Genomic DNA, 18,298 nt, shown 5'->3' with positions numbered 1-18,298 from the left:
TGGGTTTCTGCCCATGTCTTCTCTTCTGTCTTTCCTGGGAGTGCTGTCACATGTCACCGTTAGTATCTCTTGAGTAGCTGTTTCCCACTGGTTAGCTCTGCCGTATGGGTTTAACCTAAATTCCTTCTTTAGTTTCCTCAGCATGGTCTGTATTTTTCTCAAATCAGCAGCTCCCCTTGTAATCAGAAAGACTGTTCCATGTGTCCCAAATAGGTCCCAAATAGGCTGTTGAGTCCCGCTTCACCCCGCCTTCACACATACTGTTTTAACTTTCGTATGTTTTTTCTTTCCCAATTCTAACGATTTTTTTGTGTGTTCATCTAGTCTTTACAGATTTATGTGTCCTTGTTCTTCTCTATGATCAGCCTGATTTTATCCCAAACCCATGAGTACATTTCTTTTGATCTTGGATGCTACCATTGCTTGGGCGACTAAAGCCATCACTGATACCAGTACTAGTTCAGTTTTTACGTAAAAAGCTTCATTTTTATAGTAAAATATTGTGTCTATTTTAATTATATTGAGCTGTTTTTAAGATACAGGTGCTTCATTTCTACCTGTTATATAGTATTTCAAATAATGCTAAGATCTATTAGCAAGCAACTGAAGTTTTTATCTTTTAACAGTCTTCTTTATATTCCCTCCAAATTAGTGATTTTGTTGTATCAATAGGTACTGTATTTCACGTAACATATGTTCATTGGAAGTTTTACTGTGGTAAAAATGTTTACGCAGGGACACGTGCTGTGATTTTACTTGAAAACATGGTCTTTCACTTCCTTCATTATTAGTTTGGATTCTTGGTAATTGAAGATCATATCCTGTATTTTAAGCAGCTGCTGAGAAAGCTCATAGAATGTTATTCTTGAATAGCAACTGTATTTTTTCTTTTATGTATAATTTTGAATTTGTGTTAATTCTTAGACAGTAATTAAAAGGATGAACTATAAATTCCCATATTAAAAAGTTAATATATTCTTCTAGTTCAAATAAGTTAAACTTAAAAAAATCCACTATTCTACACTCATATAGCACCTGTCTCTTGCTACATTTTGCCTATTTTTACACATGGACTAGAAGCGCAGAGTATCTAACATAATAGTTTAACCCTTAGGGTTTACTCTTTTGCCAAGACTGTAGCAATGACAATAATATTAATTTTTTAAAAATCATCCATTATTTGGTGGAAGAGATAATGAGAATGTTAAACATAAAGTGAATACTTAATTTAGGGTAGCCTGTTTTCTATCAAAATAGAATTATTTTAATCCAGTTTTACCCAAGTATTCATATAGTAATTTCAGTATGGCTTTTAAGTCTTTGGGATCTTCGTCTTCATGATCTAGGCTTTTAAATTACAAATATAAAGTTAACAGAATGTCCTATTCTCTAAACATCCACTGGAAAGCACTTTGCAAAAGCAATGTGCACAGCCTAAATGAGAAATCAGTAAAGTTTCTGTCTATATTTTATTTTTTATGTATATTGTGCTAAATGTAATATTTTACCAACTACTTGATGTGTTTTTAATCAATGTCAAAAATAAGTAGGTTTAAAAAAGACAGACATATACAAATACAGTTTTTTATTTTACAGTATAGATTACAACTATAGACAAATTGACCATTATGCTTGATAATAACTGTAAGAAATAGTTTTCTCAAAATGTAAAGAACCCCAGCCATCAAATATGTGATCACATTATTTTTTATTGTTATAAAATTTAGTTTGTCATTGACTGTTGTCACTTGCTTGCTTAAGTCCTTTGGCTATACTGGTTCTTAAAGAAACTTTTAAAGAAATTTTTGCATTTCAGAAGCAATATGCAATTTTTTATCCTGTTCCAGGATATGGAAAAATGAAGTAAACAATACAAATACTTTCAGAGTTTTACCTCATCCTTCTTTTGTTTACACGGCTAAATTCCATCCAGCTGTGAAAGAGCTGGTGGTCACGGGATGCTATGACTCTGTGATCCGGGTATGGAAAGTTGACATGCGAGAGGAGCCGGCCATACTGATCCGACAGTTTGACACTCACAGGAGCTTCATCAACTCTCTCTGTTTTGACTTTGAAGGTAAGTCAGAGAATACATTCCAAATGAAGCCTAGTTGCATGAAGAATTTTTTTTAAACTTTTTATTTCACTAGGATGATAATTATTTAAGCTTGAGAGGGATTTTATGTATTGATGATTGCTTGTGCATATTTAGATTTATGTATATTTTGCTGACCTGAGCATAGATCTGGCACTAAGGGAGTTCTGTTCGTAGCTTTAAAGTCATTAAATTTCTGAACATTTGAATTCAACTAATCTTTGCTGTAACGACCAGTCATGTTCCAAATTTCATAAATATATTTCATTGGATTGGTGATTTTCCCCTTGGTAGGTTTTGGGTTTTTTTAAGGGGCTTTTAAATTAAAGGCTAATAATGAGAAAGATAGGGGGAAAATCCCAAAAGAATATTGAAAATATTTATTTTAAGCGTGGCAACAGGATTTTTTTCTAAAAAGCACAGAAATATATAGAAGGGAGATTTGCAGTTATTTAAAATTTTATCTTAGTGTATGAATAATGTAGATAGTGTTTTAAAGATGGAAAATATAGGTTATTTTATCGACTGAAATAATAAAAACTTCAATAAATCTGTTAAATAGTCACCTTTTACATTATTTGAGACACTAGATACGTAGACTATAGCTATAATTAATTAGTATGGGATCCAGATCAAAGTGATAATACTGCTAATGTACTCAGTTCAACTCTAAGGATGTTAATAAATTGGAACGCATTCAGGGAAGGTCATCCAAAGGTAGAAAGGTACCTGAAAACTGTCTCATAATAGAGGCAGCTCAGATTATAAAAGAGAAGAGGAGAATTTTTTCAAATATTTGGCTAAGTGATCCATATTTGAAAACAGAAATCAGCCTGTGTCACCCAAGTAGGTAGAGATGGGGCCAAAGTTGCAGAAGACGGACTTTCTTTGCTCAGAATTAGAAAGAGCATCCTAACACACAGAGCAGCTCATCAGTTGAATAGGCTACGTTGTAAAATACTCAGTTCACAACTGCTGAATGACGACCTGTTTCTAGTGGGGTGTAAGGTATTTCTCAGTGGATGTGAGGCTGAACTTGATGGTCTCTGAGCTCCCATTCAGCTGTAAGATGGTTTGACTCTTAGAATTCATGTTAAACTAGAACACCTGTTATTTATTATTTTCTTCATTCTCTGATCATTTGTTGGGTTCTTACTGGGTCTCAGGCATTACACTAACAGTATGTTATTAGAATATAAGTATTTTTCCGGGAATGTAAAACAGATTATATAGCTTAATGAAAGTAAGCAATACAGATACATACTGGATAATTCATATAATTTGTTTGGCTTTGGAATTTGAGCCATATACACGTGCACCGAGAGGCTCATTTCTTTTTGTATTCAAATTCAGGAAAGTGACAAAGGGAAATAAGTCATCAAAAGTAATTCAAAAGAGTGAAGAATTTATTTAAAGGTGATTGGGATTTGATTGTGAGTTGTGTTTGGTTTTTGGCCTTTTTTAAACTGAAATACCTTTTAATAGCCCTCCAATTCATTGATGTTTTACTGGGATGTGTTTTCCCAGTTTCGTATTCCTTGTTTCTCCCTCTGGGTAAGAGTTATAAGTGAGCACTTTTCTCATTTTGAATAGGCCATCACATGTACTCAGGAGACTGCGCGGGCGTCGTTGTCGTGTGGAACACCTACGTCAAGGTTGGCGATGTACAGCATTCGGTGCGCCACTGGAGTGTGACTCAGGTGTGAGACTGCAGCTCCTGCTCTGGGAGTTAATTAAATGGGAAAAATCGAACCACGTGACTTTAACATGTCAGGACATCCTGTTCTCTCATTTCAAAAAAAGTTTTTTCCCAGTCCTTGAAAAGTCAATTATCATTGATTAATTATCCTGTCTTCCTGATGGCTAATTGATGGTATAGTGACTTAGTAAAAATTTTCTTCATTTTGGCCAGCCTTTACTTTCATTTTTTTGAGCCCTAAGTTGCACTATAACATTCACTGATCCATTACTGAAGTTTATGCTAAAATGAGGTATATGTTATATTATATTTACTGTCCTTAAGTAATCACTTATATTTCCTGCTATTTGTATTCTTTTTTTCTTGGTCCAGTAACATCACTCTGAAAACTGTGCTCAGTGTTTTAGTAACAGTGCTTTCAAAATTATATAATCAAAATTGTGTAATTATGAGGGGGGGCTGTGATTTAATGACGATAATTGTTTCATTTGAAATTTGATAAATAGGCAGAAGCAAATAAATAGTCTCTTTCATTTTTAGACTAGAGTGTTTTTAAGGTGGCTTGTATATTAAGCAGTTTTTTGGTGTATATTTAGTATTTTTTAGTTAAAAATATAAAATCATTAAACCTGTTTTATATAAATTGATATAGTTTCTGTCTTACATGCTATACCTTTGTTCTTCAATTTTTTGTTCTTCATAATAGATTATAACAATTATCCTCATTTGAAAAAAAGACACTCTAAATGAAAAAGAATTTCCGTGAACTTTAGTTAAATCTATTGAAGTACATCAACTCTGTTTAAAAAACAGTCTATTTTTAGTTATTCTCATCTAGTCTGTCAGATTAATGAATGTTGGGTTGAGATTCGTGTTGTAGCCTCATTTCACACACTTTGAGAAGAACTTTCTAATTACTTCTGTACCTGAGGGCTTGGCGAAGCTCCAAGACACCAGTTCCAATCATTTACGTCTGCAATACAGAGTCTGTTATTTATGTGAAAAACTCAGGTGTTTCTTTACCTCAGTATAGTAACCAAAAGGCAAGTTTACCTTGAAAATCTGCAGCCTGGTGGTTACTTGAGACAGTCAAAAACAAAACGTTGGGAAATGAGCTGCAGTGTCTTGTTAGTGGCTAATACCCAGGACAGGCTGGAGCTTGCCTTGGTCCTCTCCAGCCCGCAGCGTGGGGAGCGCTGAGCACACTCATCTGCGCCCAGGTGAAGCACCCTGTGCTGTGGCACACCCCTGGGTACAGGACGTGGGCTTCAACACTAGGACTTGATATGATCAAGAAAAATATGGAGGACATCATTAACAGACGCTGCAGAGGCTAAATCTGCCTGCCCCTCTCAGAGTCACACCAACACTGAATTATTAGGCAGTTTTGTTTCTGATTTTGCACATTGCATCTGTGTAAATGTTGCTCCAGTTGCTCAAACTCCCAACAGTGCGTCCCCACCCCCAAATTGTTGTAGTTCAGTTCAGTGAAATCCTCACCTGTGGTGGCAGCATTTGACTTTTTTCTGTAACTTTTAAAAAGTAGCTGACGTAGGTCTTAGTGTCAGACAGTGGTAGCAGGGGCTCAGCTGCTGACTTGAGGATTCTAGTAGTTTGTACTGCCCCCTGCTGGCGCCAGCCCACCTCTGCAGAGGAGATCCTCTAGGAGAGCGAGGAACACAGTCAGACGTCCTGGAGGGAGAAGGCGAGCACAGGGTTCCGCCCGTGGGTTAAGGCAGACTCTCCTCTGACTCTGGGCTTTAGTCTAAGCAGTTTTGCATTTGCTGTTTTTTTCTTTCTCCTGGTAATCCAAACAAGAAGGACCTTTGGTAGTTCTTATGCAAGGCTTGTTCAGGCAGATTCTCCTTCACGTTTATGTCTTTCTTGACATCATTAGTCAGGCGGCATCTTTAGCTGCCTTAAATAACCATCAAAAAAAAAAAACTTCACCTCAAATCACAACCTACATTAAGTGGATGTCAGAATGAGATGCTGACAACATACCTTTTTCAAGATAGTGGAAGTAAGTATGTGAAGAAATAACCTGAGACTGAAATAGAAGTTGGAAGTTAATTCTACACTTTTGAATTTATAAAAATTGGAGGCTTTCTTATATGGTGAGAAACAGAAAATGCAACGTTAGAAGATGTGTTTGTAGGAAGTGCTTCTTGTTTGGAAATACACTGCAAAAATACTTACGAGTTAAATGTGGCATTACATAACAACCATAAAGTACATTGTATCAGCTTTATTTTCAACCTTAAACGGAAGTTACTGGGAAAACTTTTGCTAACAATTTTAAAGCATCATGCATAGTGCAATTGAAAAATGGCATTTTAAAATTAAATTTGTGCTCTAAAAAACGTTTAACATTAGACAAACTTTGGTAATATCTTATAATTTTTTTAAATTATTTTAGGAAATTAAAGAGAGTGAGTTTAAGGGGATTCCAATAAGTTATTTGGAGGTTCATCCCAATGGAAAACGTTTGTTAATCCATACCAAAGACAGTACTTTGAGAATTATGGATCTCCGGATGTAAGTATATTTCACTATTGACACCTTAAGTACTCACAGAATAAGTAATGAATTAATTCACATTTATAAAATGCCACCATTCTCAGCTAGACAGTTTTGTCCCTCACGGAACGTTTGGCAGTGTCTGGAGACATGTTTGAATGTTGATTCTAGTGGAAGCCAGAGATACAGATACCGCTAAGCATCCTCCAGTTCATAAGACAGCCCCCACAACTGAGAGTTATCTTGCCCACAATGTGAATAGTTCTGAGACTGAAATGAGAGGGCTTTTGATTAATGCATCCTTGTTTTTCTTTTCTGTTTTATTTATTAATAAGGCAAATGAAGGGACGTCTCCTTAATATAAAAGACAGAAGCAGAATTCTGGGACAACCAGCCTGGACTGCTGGTGTCCTTTTGTTTTGGTGTTAAGAGTTCCTGTAAAACAAGTGAGAGAGAGCTATTTTATTAAATTTCATTGTTGTGTTCAGAAAGGCAGATGTGGTGATCTGCGTTAGTCTATTCTGCAGTCGCCTTTTTAGGGCTAACCGTTTAAGCCCTTCAGTATTTCTGTAGAACTGTTCAGGACACTGGCATGGGTGCTGTGGGGGAGTGATAAGCAGAATTCGTTCATCAGTTTATAATCTAGCTGTACCACCTACAAAAGAACACACAAAGCATTTAATTAGGCTGAATTGTGAGACCTTCTAGGACTGGAGTCTGTCTGTCCTCTTTTCCTGTGTGTAGTCCATGTCATGCCTGGCAGATTGCGAGTACTCAATATATACTTTTTAATGAATATGAATATGTAATAACAGGATTATGTTTCTCATGGCATCAGTAAAGCTGACAGCTATAATAGAGTCTTCTGTCCAGGGCTCCGTGGAGAGGCTGGCCTTTAGGCTCAGCCTTGAGGGATGGATAGAATTTAGACGATACAGAAGTGTTTTCAGTAGAGTGGAAAACATGAAAAGCCGGGAGTGCAGTTCGAGGTGGGATAATATAAGTCGTGTTTAGGACAGAGTGAGTAAGTCTGTGTGAGTGTGGGTGTCTTGTTAAGGCGTGCTGAGGGAGACTTTTTAGGAATAGAGATTAGAGCAGATTTTAGAAGGCCAGGCCTAAGGGGTTTAGTTATTCTCTTCTTAAGCAGTGTAGCATTCGGCTTAAGATCATGCTTGGGCTCTAGAGGCAAGCTGTTTAGAGCCTAATTCTACCTTTTCCACCCCTTCCCAGCCGAGTGACCTCTCTGACCTCTGGATCTCTTTCCTCACCACTCAAATGGGAGAGACAATAAACCATAACTCTTAAGGGTTTTGTGGGGAATAAACTAGTTTAAACATGTAAAGTACTTAAAACATTACAGCACATAGCAAAGACCCCAGAAGTGTTTGACCCAAGTAACCTCAGGTCTGGGAATTTATATTAAGAAAATAATTATAACAGTGTAGAAATATGTATACACACAAGATTGTTCATAGAAAGCATGTTGAGCGTAAGGGACAGCTGGAGACAGCCTAAGTGTCGTCCAACAACAGGAAAATTCTGAAGATGCATTTAGACAATGATAGAATATATTAAATGATAATGTGTAATCTTATTCTCTGACATGGAAGGCCATTATTCGGGATTTATTGTTGACTGAAGAAAGCAGTAACAGAGCAGTGTGTGTAATATCCTCTCTGTAAACCAGGGATGATGATAGTACCTGCCTGGCACGTAGTGAGAACTAAAATAGCGTTAGCTGTTATTCGTAAGTGAAAAAGCCTGGAAGGCTGTATACCTTATTCATTTATTTACTTATCATTATTTATTTATTCATTTTGTGAGGAAGGTTGGCCATCAGCTAACATCCATGCCAATCTTCCTCTATTTTATTGGAGATGCTGCCATGGTGTGGCTGACAAGTGGTACTAGGTCCGCACCGGGATGCAAACCTGCAAACCCACCGAAGCGGAGCATGTGAACTTAACTGCTGTGCCACCAGGCCGGCCTGTTGTAAACCGTATTTAAGAGATGCTTTAACAATATGTTTTGTCTAATGTTTCTGCAAGGATCAAGTGTTCATTGTGTGATTTTAAAAATTCACCACATGGGAAAAAACATAAGAATATAAAAATTCTGTTCATTTTTTACTATTTTAGTAACCAACTCAAATGCCACTTCCATAAAGTAGTCCCTCTCTGCGTGGGCCAGCCCACTGGTGTAGTGGCGAAGTTCACACCCTCCGCTTCGGCTGCCTGGGGTTCGCAGGTTTGGATCCTGGGCGCAGACCTAGCACCACTCCTCAAGCCATGCCGTGGCCGCATGCCACATGAAAACAGAGGAAGCTTGGCACAGATGTTAGCTCAGGGCCAATCTTCCTCACACATGGACACACAAAAATAGTCTGTCTCTCCACAGCTAGAAATACTCTCTCATATCCAAATCTGCACAGTCCTCTTTCTGTTCTTCTTTTGTGGCACACTCTACCTCCACTTTCTGTTTTACATTGATGCATTTCTTCTCTTGCCTGCCAAATTATAAACTTCCTGAGTTCTGGGACTATCTCTTTATTCTGCATCCATCATGGAATGTATCCCACATAACAGGTTCTCAAAAATTGTTCGTTAAATGCAAATGAAGTATTTAAAAGAGAAGTTTTTCTACCACCAGTCTTTTAAGTGGGCGAGACAGGTTACATTGGTAAAATCTCTTTTGTTTATAGATTAGCGGCAAGGAAATTTGTAGGTGCAGCAAATTACCGAGAGAAGATCCATAGTACTTTGACACCATGCGGGACGTTTCTCTTTGCCGGAAGTGAGGATGCTATAGTCTATGTTTGGAACCCAGAAACAGGTAAATATTTCATTGATCTTCCAAAGAAAAAAAATTTTTTTTTTTTTGAAAAAGTGTGAAAACTACCATTTTATGGAATAATTTTCAAGGAAATTCTGGTTTCAGGTTCTCAGTTATCTTTTTCAAAATTGGAAAGGCAGTAATGGAACTCAGCTTCAGTCTAAATTTGTATTAAATTCTGTTCGTTCTTCTTAAATATACAAATATGTATGTAAATCACGAAGTATTTAATGAGGACTGGAATGCAGAATACAAAATGTTATAAGCTGAATTTGAACTATCACTAGGTATACAAATGGTTAGACATCTGCAATATATGTTTATTGAAAACACGTATGTTCCTGTCAGTTTTTCATGTCTGAAACTCAATAGCAATCTACCTGAATTACTGTAATTCAGGTTTTTTTCAATAAAATAAATGATTACACTGGGAAGTTCATTGGTGCCACATCTTTGTTTTTCAAAAGAAAAGCTGAAACTGCATAAACTTCTTTTAGCAATAAATTGAGAGAATCTTATAAAATTTACCTGAAACTTTCTATAAAGAACAGTGTTGGATTTTACCTTGTTTATTCTCCTGATCTTCCCGGTAGGCGTTTCTGACCAGTCGGGTCACTTAGGGTTTTCGTGGGTACTGTGTTTTGATACTTTAGCGTCAGTTCCGAAATGTTAAATCTCTTTTCCCCTTCAATAAATGATCTAGGCGCCTTGCTCTTTGAGTTCTGATTTTCATAGGTTCCTTAAACCTCTTTTAGCCATTAATGATCATACCTCTAAAGCAGATGGTACATCAAACAATAGAAACATCAATTCCCCACCAAGTCTCTCCCAACCAGAGGGTCTTCAGTTTTAGAGCCCTGCGGCTCCCCCGATTCTCCCTGGAGTTCCTGCTCAGCTCTGTCAAATGTCAGAGTCAAGTGCCTCTCTGCTGCTAAGCTCTTTGTCTCTATTTTGTGTCTTTAAAACCTCACTGAAGAGGTTGGATTAAGAAGTGGAAATAGGAGACTCAACAGAATGAGAAATAAAGGTAATTATTTAATACAGTGGTACTCAAAATATTTATAAGTATTTAAGGTTTTCATATAAATAATGTGAACATCATTACTCACTAGAAATTTTTTTTAATAAGTTGCAGAATAATCTTCTAATGAGAAATGTCTGAGGCAGTACAAATTATTGGGTGTCTTTTCTTATTTAGGAGAACAAGTAGCGATGTATTCTGACCTGCCATTCAAGTCGCCCATTCGAGACATTTCTTATCATCCACTTGAAAACATGGTTGCATTTTGTGCATTTGGGCAGAATGAGCCACTACTTCTGTATATTTATGATTTTCATGGTAAGTCTACTGCTTGATAAGGGAAGAATATTTAGAGTATTTTACTTTTAGGCTGAACCAGGAATCATGAGCCCTGTAGAAACTATCATCTTTTGTGTTAACAGAGCTCTCTTGAATATACTGTAGGAGCCATATTAAATAGATTATATTATGGTACAACATTGTATTTTTCTATCAGCATTACTGTTATGGAGTTTAAATATCAGCAAAAGTACACATAATGGTTGTGTCCTTATGTTGGGATCCCAGAGGTAGTCATCACTTTCTTTGCAAATCAATTTAAATAAATAAAATTCACCTAGAAATTTATTTGGGAATATGTTAACTAAATTTAAAAGGTAAATAACATTTAGGAAATATGGATCTTTAATGTTTTCAGTTGAATATGAAGTTAATTTCTTAATCTGTGTTTTTGTTTTTTGCTAAAGCATATAGTTTTGATAAGTTGTAGTTTTGAGAGTTTCTTAACGTGAAAAGAAGACAAAAAAATCAAATGTCTTTTTCTACTCTAAAATTACACTATTCTGTCATTCTGAGAAATAATAAGGAAGTAAAGACTTTGGACATGTCTTTCAGGAATAGTATGGCATTTTTAGAATTATTTGGATTTATGCTCTTTTTTGTGTATTTCTTTAATTTCTGTTCTGAAATTAGGATTTCCTTGTTCTGCCCTGTAGTGATAGTACTGTCACTCTCAAAATTGCAATTCCATTTTCTTCATCTATCAATTCTTATACAAAAGTTAACAGTCTTTATTAGTCTCTTTGGTTTGTTTAGGATGTCCATGTGTCATTCACTGTTTTTGCTAAGCTAGGATGGCTTACATACAGTGTCATAAATGCGTAAATATACAAATATGTATGTAAGTAATATTAATGTGGACCTGTTTGGACAGAGTGTTTTAAATTAATGAAAAGTGGTGTTAAGTTTGTTACGTTAATACAGATTGAATTGATTAATGGTTGTGATAAGTGCTAAGTTATTAGATAATTGAGTTGAGTTCTAAACCTGAAGTTCTTCATCACACCACGGATTTTATTATGCTTTTTCAGGTGAATTATGTTAGAAAATAATGTGTAAAATTGAGACGTCTTATTTTAAAGACTTTTACAGAGAAGAAATAATGAATTTCTCTAACACACATTTAAATTTACAGAACACTGTTACTAATGGTGAAATTGATAAACATCACAATACCATTTATTACAAGAAATGTTAGCAAAAATAAACACTGCCTGATTATAGGGTAGGACAAATGGATTTCTCAAGTCATCCTCTGTCTAGATCTGGTATCTAGTTCAAACATGATGTATCCTCAAACAGGTCTGTTCTTTGTACCCACTCTAAGTCTTCACATAAAGGAGGAGAGTTATACGTAAGTGCTTTATAATTGGAACTGTTACGCAGGAAATAGGCAGCACAGTTATTTCCTCAGACTCTTAAGAGGTTTCACAACAGTCTTCATTCAATTTCTAATTTGCTTTTTTAGGCTTTTGAAATTTTTGCTACAAATGCAAGTTAAAGCTCCACTCTTATCTTTTTTCCTTCAGTTATTTTTTGTCATTGATAGAGGAATTTCATCATTACATTAGCCCAGTTAGGTTTGCCCATTTGGTTTTTAGACAATAGGCATTTAGACTAAAATGTCCATTCTAGAAACATCAAGTAGAAAGAAAGTGTTTTAGGAGTTCAAAAACATGGGTTTTAGGCTCAAGCCTCTTGCCTTCCTGAAGCTCCATTTCCTTGTCTAGTTGATGGTACTAATAATACCTGTGCTACTAAAGAGTATTTGTGAGGGTACTAATCATACCTGTGCCACTGAAGAGTATTTGTGAGGGTACTAATCATACCTGTGCCGCTGAAGAGTATTTGTGAGGCTCCTGAGACAGGGACTGTGAAAGTACTTTGTAAATTGATAAGCACTGTGTTAAAACAAACAAGAAAGGTAAAATGGGTTTAATCATGCTTATCCAACCAGTATATACTTGACTTTGTGGGAACTTATGTTTTAATATGCTGATAAGCATCTCTGTATGGAATGGGACTGAAAAAACTTTTTTTCCTTCTCTTACTCTTTTCTGTGGGCAGCCTTTTCCTTTTTTTTTTTTTTTACTAGAGGGTGTACCTTTCTAGGTCAGTTGTATTAGAAAATAAATGCATAAAGTTAAAAACATTATGTTATTTCCATGCTATCTTAACATAGAAGAGAAAGGATTTCTCAGTGTTTTAGAAATTAAAATGTTCAAATAATACACATATGAAATTAAAATTATTTTGTGCAATGTAGTCAGAATGCAATTTTTGATATACTAACACACCTTTACAAACAAATTAAAACTTAAAATGTTTCAACACATTTTCCCAACTCTTTGCTGCCTATTTTTAAAAAGAGGAAGCTTAGGAAGAAGTTACATAATGTCAGGCAATCCAAGATTTAGCACAGTTCTTATGAATGGTCTGTATCCTTAAGAAAATGAAAAGTAGTTTCAGACTCTAAAATATTTTGCTCATTAAATACAGGCCCGAATCATGAAGTCAAATAGTCTTTAAATTTTTCGTTGAAAATATTTGTTATTGACCTATTGTAGTTTTGCCTTATATTTTATTTATTTCTTAATACAGGAATATTTTGCCCAAACTTTCTTGTCTGAAAGTAAAGTTTACATGTAGCTTTACCTAAATGTCTTAATTTGTATAAAATTTGAAAGTTATAAAACAGTTAGATGATTTTTAAATAGTATTTGTCAGAGCTGCTGATATGTTTAGGTAATTTTCAAGGAAAATGGAGCAAGCTCATTTTTTTCATAAGTTAAATAAGCTGCGAATGAGACCACAATGGTAGCTAAATGCATCATCCATCTTTCAGTTCTAACAAAATCTGTGAAGAGTCAGCAAGCGTCTTTCCCTGTTAAGCATATGTTCGAATTGTGGTCTTTTGGGTCTTTCATTCTACTGACTTTTTGCTTTTTTTGGTAAGAAATACAATTTTTACTTTCAGAAGGCAGTTTTATTTGCCTGGTGTTGAAAGGGTTAATCATCTAGTAATACAAGATTTAGTCACCGAGTCCCACAGATAATGTCCTTTCAGGATTCCCATCATAACAGAGTGCTAGTCAGAGAAACGGCTTCTGCTGAATTAAATTCACAAAGCTAGACTTTAGCAATTAATGTTGCGTTATTAATCAATCTTTGTCTGCCTCAGTGTCTAGGAGCCTCTTCTACGTTTCGTGATAATCATAGCTAATGCAGGGCACTTCCTATGCTCCTGGTACTGTCTTAAGATATAATACATTTATGAGTATATAAATATGTGATATATTTATTCACAGTAATCTTATGAGATAGGTACAATAATTATCCCCATTTTACAGCAGCCAGGACTTGGGCCCATACAGTTTGGAATAGGAGTCTGTGCTCTTATTTGCTACACTACACTACTTTTTTAGCAGATTTTCTGCAATATTAGCTTTTGATGGTCTAATCAGCAAACCTTTTTTTTTTTTTTTTTTTTTACCTACAATGACATTTACTTTATGCCTCTCTGTGGAGTATGTGATTTCTCTGAATCATCTGTACCTTGTAGGAAGCAGAGATGGGGGCTTATTTGTCTTTTTATTACCAGTACCTAGCCTGAATACTGGCACATAATGAAAATACATGTAGTATTTTAAGTTGAGTCAAGTCTTAATTTGGGACATTTTCAGCATTATTTGATAAGCCCAGGTAGTGAGCCTGCTAATTTTTCACTAGATGGCAGTAGCTGCTCTGAATGAGTGTTAACTCTGGTGTGCTCTGCGTCCTGGTGGCTTAGACAGGACAGGTCTTCAGCGAGCATCTGTTGTGTGCCACTTGAACAGGGCTGTGGAACCCAGGAATCAGACTCAGATTACCATGCTCTTTTCCAATCTTTTCTACTTCCTCAGTTGATTAAACCTCTGGAAGAATTTTAGTTAAACTGAAAAGCAGTCTCTACCATTGACACTAAACGTGATTTTATTTGTAGAATCCATATTCGTTAATGACCACCTACATTATCATCGTTTGATAGCTTTATTTTTCGCGCTGTGATGTGCTTTGCCAAAGTTTAAGGCAATGTATGCCTTTCCGTTCCTAGACAAATTTTGTTATATACCTTGCTTGTTGATCAAAAGCACGTGGTGTTTATCATTCTGTTTGTCTACACAGCACCTGGTATGTTACTGATGTGCAGTAAAGGTCTGCAATATAGGTTACAAATCCTGTAGAAGAGCATTTTTCCCTTAAATCTTTTAAAAATATGGGAATGAAAGGGTGGATGAGTTAGTAAATTTGGGGCTAATATTAATAGTGGTGGTAGTAGCTGACATTTATCAAACATTTACTGTGTATCCCCTCCTCTTACAAGCACTTTACATAAATTATCTCATGCAGTCCTCCCAAAACCCCACGAAATAGATGTCATTATTGTCCTCATTTTGCAGATGATGGAACTGAGGCATAGGGAGATGAAGTCATTTGCCTGAGGTCACACAGTTGGTAAGCAGGACAGCTTACCAGGCTGTCTGGCTCCAGAGCCCATGCTCTTAAAACATTAAGCTGTCTGTCACAGCTACTTATTTAGTCTTTGCATTTCCTATTTCATGAAGTAACTTAAATTAAGAAGGTAGCTGGAGGGGCTGGCCCTGCGGCCCAGTGGTTGAGTTCACGTGCTCTGCTTCCACGGCCTGGAGTTTCGCAGATTTGGGTCCTGGGCACAGACCTAGCACCGCTCATCAGGCTATGCTGGGGCAGTGTTCCACATAGCACAACCAGAAAGACCTACAACCAGAATACACAACTACATGCTGGAGGGCTTTGGGGAGAAAAAGAAAAAGAAAAGAAAAGAAGATTGGCAACAGATGTTAGCTCAGGGCCAATCGTTAAAAAGAAAAATAGAAGGTAGCCAGATATTCCTGTGGTAAAATGTATTTGTTTTCAATTTTAATATTTAGGAGGACCCCTTAAGATTAAAAGGAACTTTGGTTATCTAGTATATTATTAATAGTTCACTCTTTTACAGATGTTGGGGGTAATTATAACGCATTAAGCCATTATATTCTCAATATAGTCCAAAATATGAATTTTCTCTATTATGTAGCGTTAATTTTAATGTAGCTACTTTTGCAATATTTTTGCCATAAGATAGTCCAGTTGAAATAAATTTAATATCCATAGTGTGTATGTAGTTTAATGGTGTTCTTGAAGTACTAATGATTCAAAAGCAAGCTTAGATATTGTATCCTCACACGTGGATAAGATTATGCAGTAACATATATAACTGACTGCAGGCCACAGTTTTAAATATCTATTACTAGCCTAGTAGGAGAAATTAAGAAATAGAAATACCAAATTTTAAGCCATACCAAGGCATCTGTTTTAATATTCTTTGCATAATGGATGCTTTGATTTGAAAGCTTGTATCATTCAAGAATTCAGCACATATGGAAAACTTAGTCAACTTAATGATTTTGAGCATAAACAGCAGACCTAAATTCCCATCCAGGCATTTTTTTATGCTTACATTGGTGCTTTTTAAAGTGCACCAAGAAGGAAGAATGGTATGGTGCTTAATAGACAGCAGTGTGGTGGGGGAGGCTGGAGCAGCGGTTAGAGCACTGGAGTTCTGGATGAAATGCCATCACTTTCTGTCTGACCCTGGTCACATAACTTAGCATTTCTGCATCTGTTTTTTCACCTGTAAATTAAAACAATACCTGTTTTATTTTATCTCAGTGGTTTTTCAGAGGATAAGTTTAAACTATAAAGCAAGATGTGGAGCATAGATAGATTGGAGTTCACGAACTGGGCTGCAGTAGAGAAATCCTGGGTATTTTCTGTAGAAATATACACATCACACACTTTCAGTCAAATAGCATGATGTGTGATAACTGATTGATAATGGAATAGGCAATCAACAATAGAACAATAGCATGAACTTCAAGAGATTTGGAGATAGTTTATTATATTTTGATGTTCAACTAACAGATTTACCAAATGATGGTAGATGCTCTCCCATTTGGTTGGTTATGGGACATGAATCTGTTACACTTTCTTGTCCAGCTTTTTGAACAGTTTTATCGGTGATTTTTATAAGTTCTACTTTACATATAAAATATGTCAAGGAAGTGCAAGATTACTAACAGGCCCTGAAATACACCCAGGCTGCTAGAATTGAAATGTTACTCAATAGACCTTCTTGATTCATCCACACACTCTCTTAAGATTAACTGAAGCAGGAACAAGAGGCCCAGTCAAATACAGTCAAAAACATTATAAGCCCCTGAACGTGCTTGTCTTAGTCCATTCAGACTGCTATAACAAAACACCAGAGACTGGATAAACAACAGAAATTTGTTTCTGACAGTTCTGAAGGCTGAGAAGGTCAAGATCAAGGTACCAGCAGACTGGGTGTCCAGTGAGAGCCTGCTTTGTCTTTCATAGACAGCACCTTCCAGCTGTAACCTCATCTGGTGGAAGGGGCACGGGATCTCTCTGGGCTTCTTTTATAAGGACACTAATCCCATCCATAAGAGCTCTGCTCCCGTATTCTAGTTGCCTCCCAAAGGCCCCACCTCTAATACCATCACCTTGGGGGTTAGGATTTCAACATAGGAGTTTTAGGGGGACACATTCAGATGACAGAAGTTCTCTACACATAGCACCTGTCAGAGGAGTAGAAGGAGGATGCTACGTAACTGCTGAGTGCTGGGTTATTAAAGAAGTAGACCTACCTGCTTACAGTAATCATATTATCATTAGAAAGAATAATTTATGAGTAAAGGAGTTAGTATCTAGTAAGATGACTATACACAGTAATAGGACTATAGTAAGTCTTGAACAAAGGAATTGTGTTGAAGCAAAAGGAAATCTTACTGTTAATTTAGTGTAAGAGAAAGAATACGTTGGCTTTTTAGTCATACTTTATTATAAAGTCAATAACATAAGTACACATAGCTTTTAATAATAACAAACCTTGTATTCGCTTCAAATGCAGAGGGCACTGGATTAAAATATCTTATTTCCTCCATTCTTCCTCCTATAAAGATAAAAATCTCCTGAGAAAACCACGTTATTTTTTATAATTGCTTAAGGTCAGAAAATACACAGAAGCACTGAACTTACTATATAAATCAGAAGATTGTCAGTTATGAAAACATTTTAAGAATTTTTTTAATTATGTAAAATTTAGAATCCCAAATTATAGCCAATTGTAGATAAATTTAGAGGTATTTTGATATAACATTCCTTTAAGCTAATGTAGTTGCCGCCTCCGTGTTCTCAGCACCTTGTCCATTCCTCGGCTATACCACCTAGCACAGAGCAGTAATTTCTTGGTGACCTCCAAAAGGGTCAAACCCAAGGAGGGGGTCGGGTGTCTTTGTATTCCCAGATCCCGCTCTAGTGCACTCCTCAAAAAGTGAGGGACGGGTGAGGGTGAGACCGGTACATTGTGAGTTTTAAAGATATCAAGTTAGGTTAGAGCTAAGTTTTAAACATACAATGTTAAGTTAGCACAAAGAAGAGAAAATGATGAAGTGGAGAAATACAGTGGAGAAATTACAATATGATACTCTAACCTTGGCCCATGTAAAAATGTTTTAGAAATCTTTGAAATGTTAGAAGCGTAGAGCTTGAAGGAATTTCAGAAATCATCTGTTATAATCTATTTTACAGTGAAATCATCTGTATAGTCTTATACAAATAGATGTGTATATTTGTGGAAGGATGGGGAGGGGAAAGAATGCAAGCCCTTGTAAGCAGCTTGTTTCCAGTATCTGAGAAACTAGGTATTTGT

General features: G+C 36.1%; 1 protein-coding gene across 48 annotated transcripts in view; it reads left to right on the top strand.

Annotated features, from left to right (window-relative positions):
- Positions 1 to 18,298, top strand: part of AHI1 (Abelson helper integration site 1) — a 180,260-nt gene that overhangs the window by 44,498 nt on the left and 117,464 nt on the right. For all 48 annotated transcript variants that reach the window (XR_011422259.1, XR_011422261.1, XR_011422260.1 and 45 more), the window contains 5 exons: positions 1,848 to 2,077; positions 3,689 to 3,795; positions 6,214 to 6,332; positions 9,016 to 9,146; positions 10,345 to 10,485. Coding sequence is in view for 39 of the 48 variants with exons in the window: in XM_070223948.1 (XP_070080049.1) it covers positions 1,848 to 2,077; positions 3,689 to 3,795; positions 6,214 to 6,332; positions 9,016 to 9,146; positions 10,345 to 10,485 (728 nt within the window). In the remaining 9 variants the exon portion in view is untranslated. The remainder of the gene's footprint in view (positions 1 to 1,847; positions 2,078 to 3,688; positions 3,796 to 6,213; positions 6,333 to 9,015; positions 9,147 to 10,344; positions 10,486 to 18,298) is intronic.

Source organism: Equus caballus, chromosome 10 (genome assembly GCF_041296265.1).
Source record: "Equus caballus isolate H_3958 breed thoroughbred chromosome 10, TB-T2T, whole genome shotgun sequence".
NCBI classification, from domain to species: domain Eukaryota; kingdom Metazoa; phylum Chordata; class Mammalia; order Perissodactyla; family Equidae; genus Equus; species Equus caballus.
Note: the sequence above shows the minus strand (reverse complement) of the source record. Positions and strands in the feature narration are given on the sequence as shown.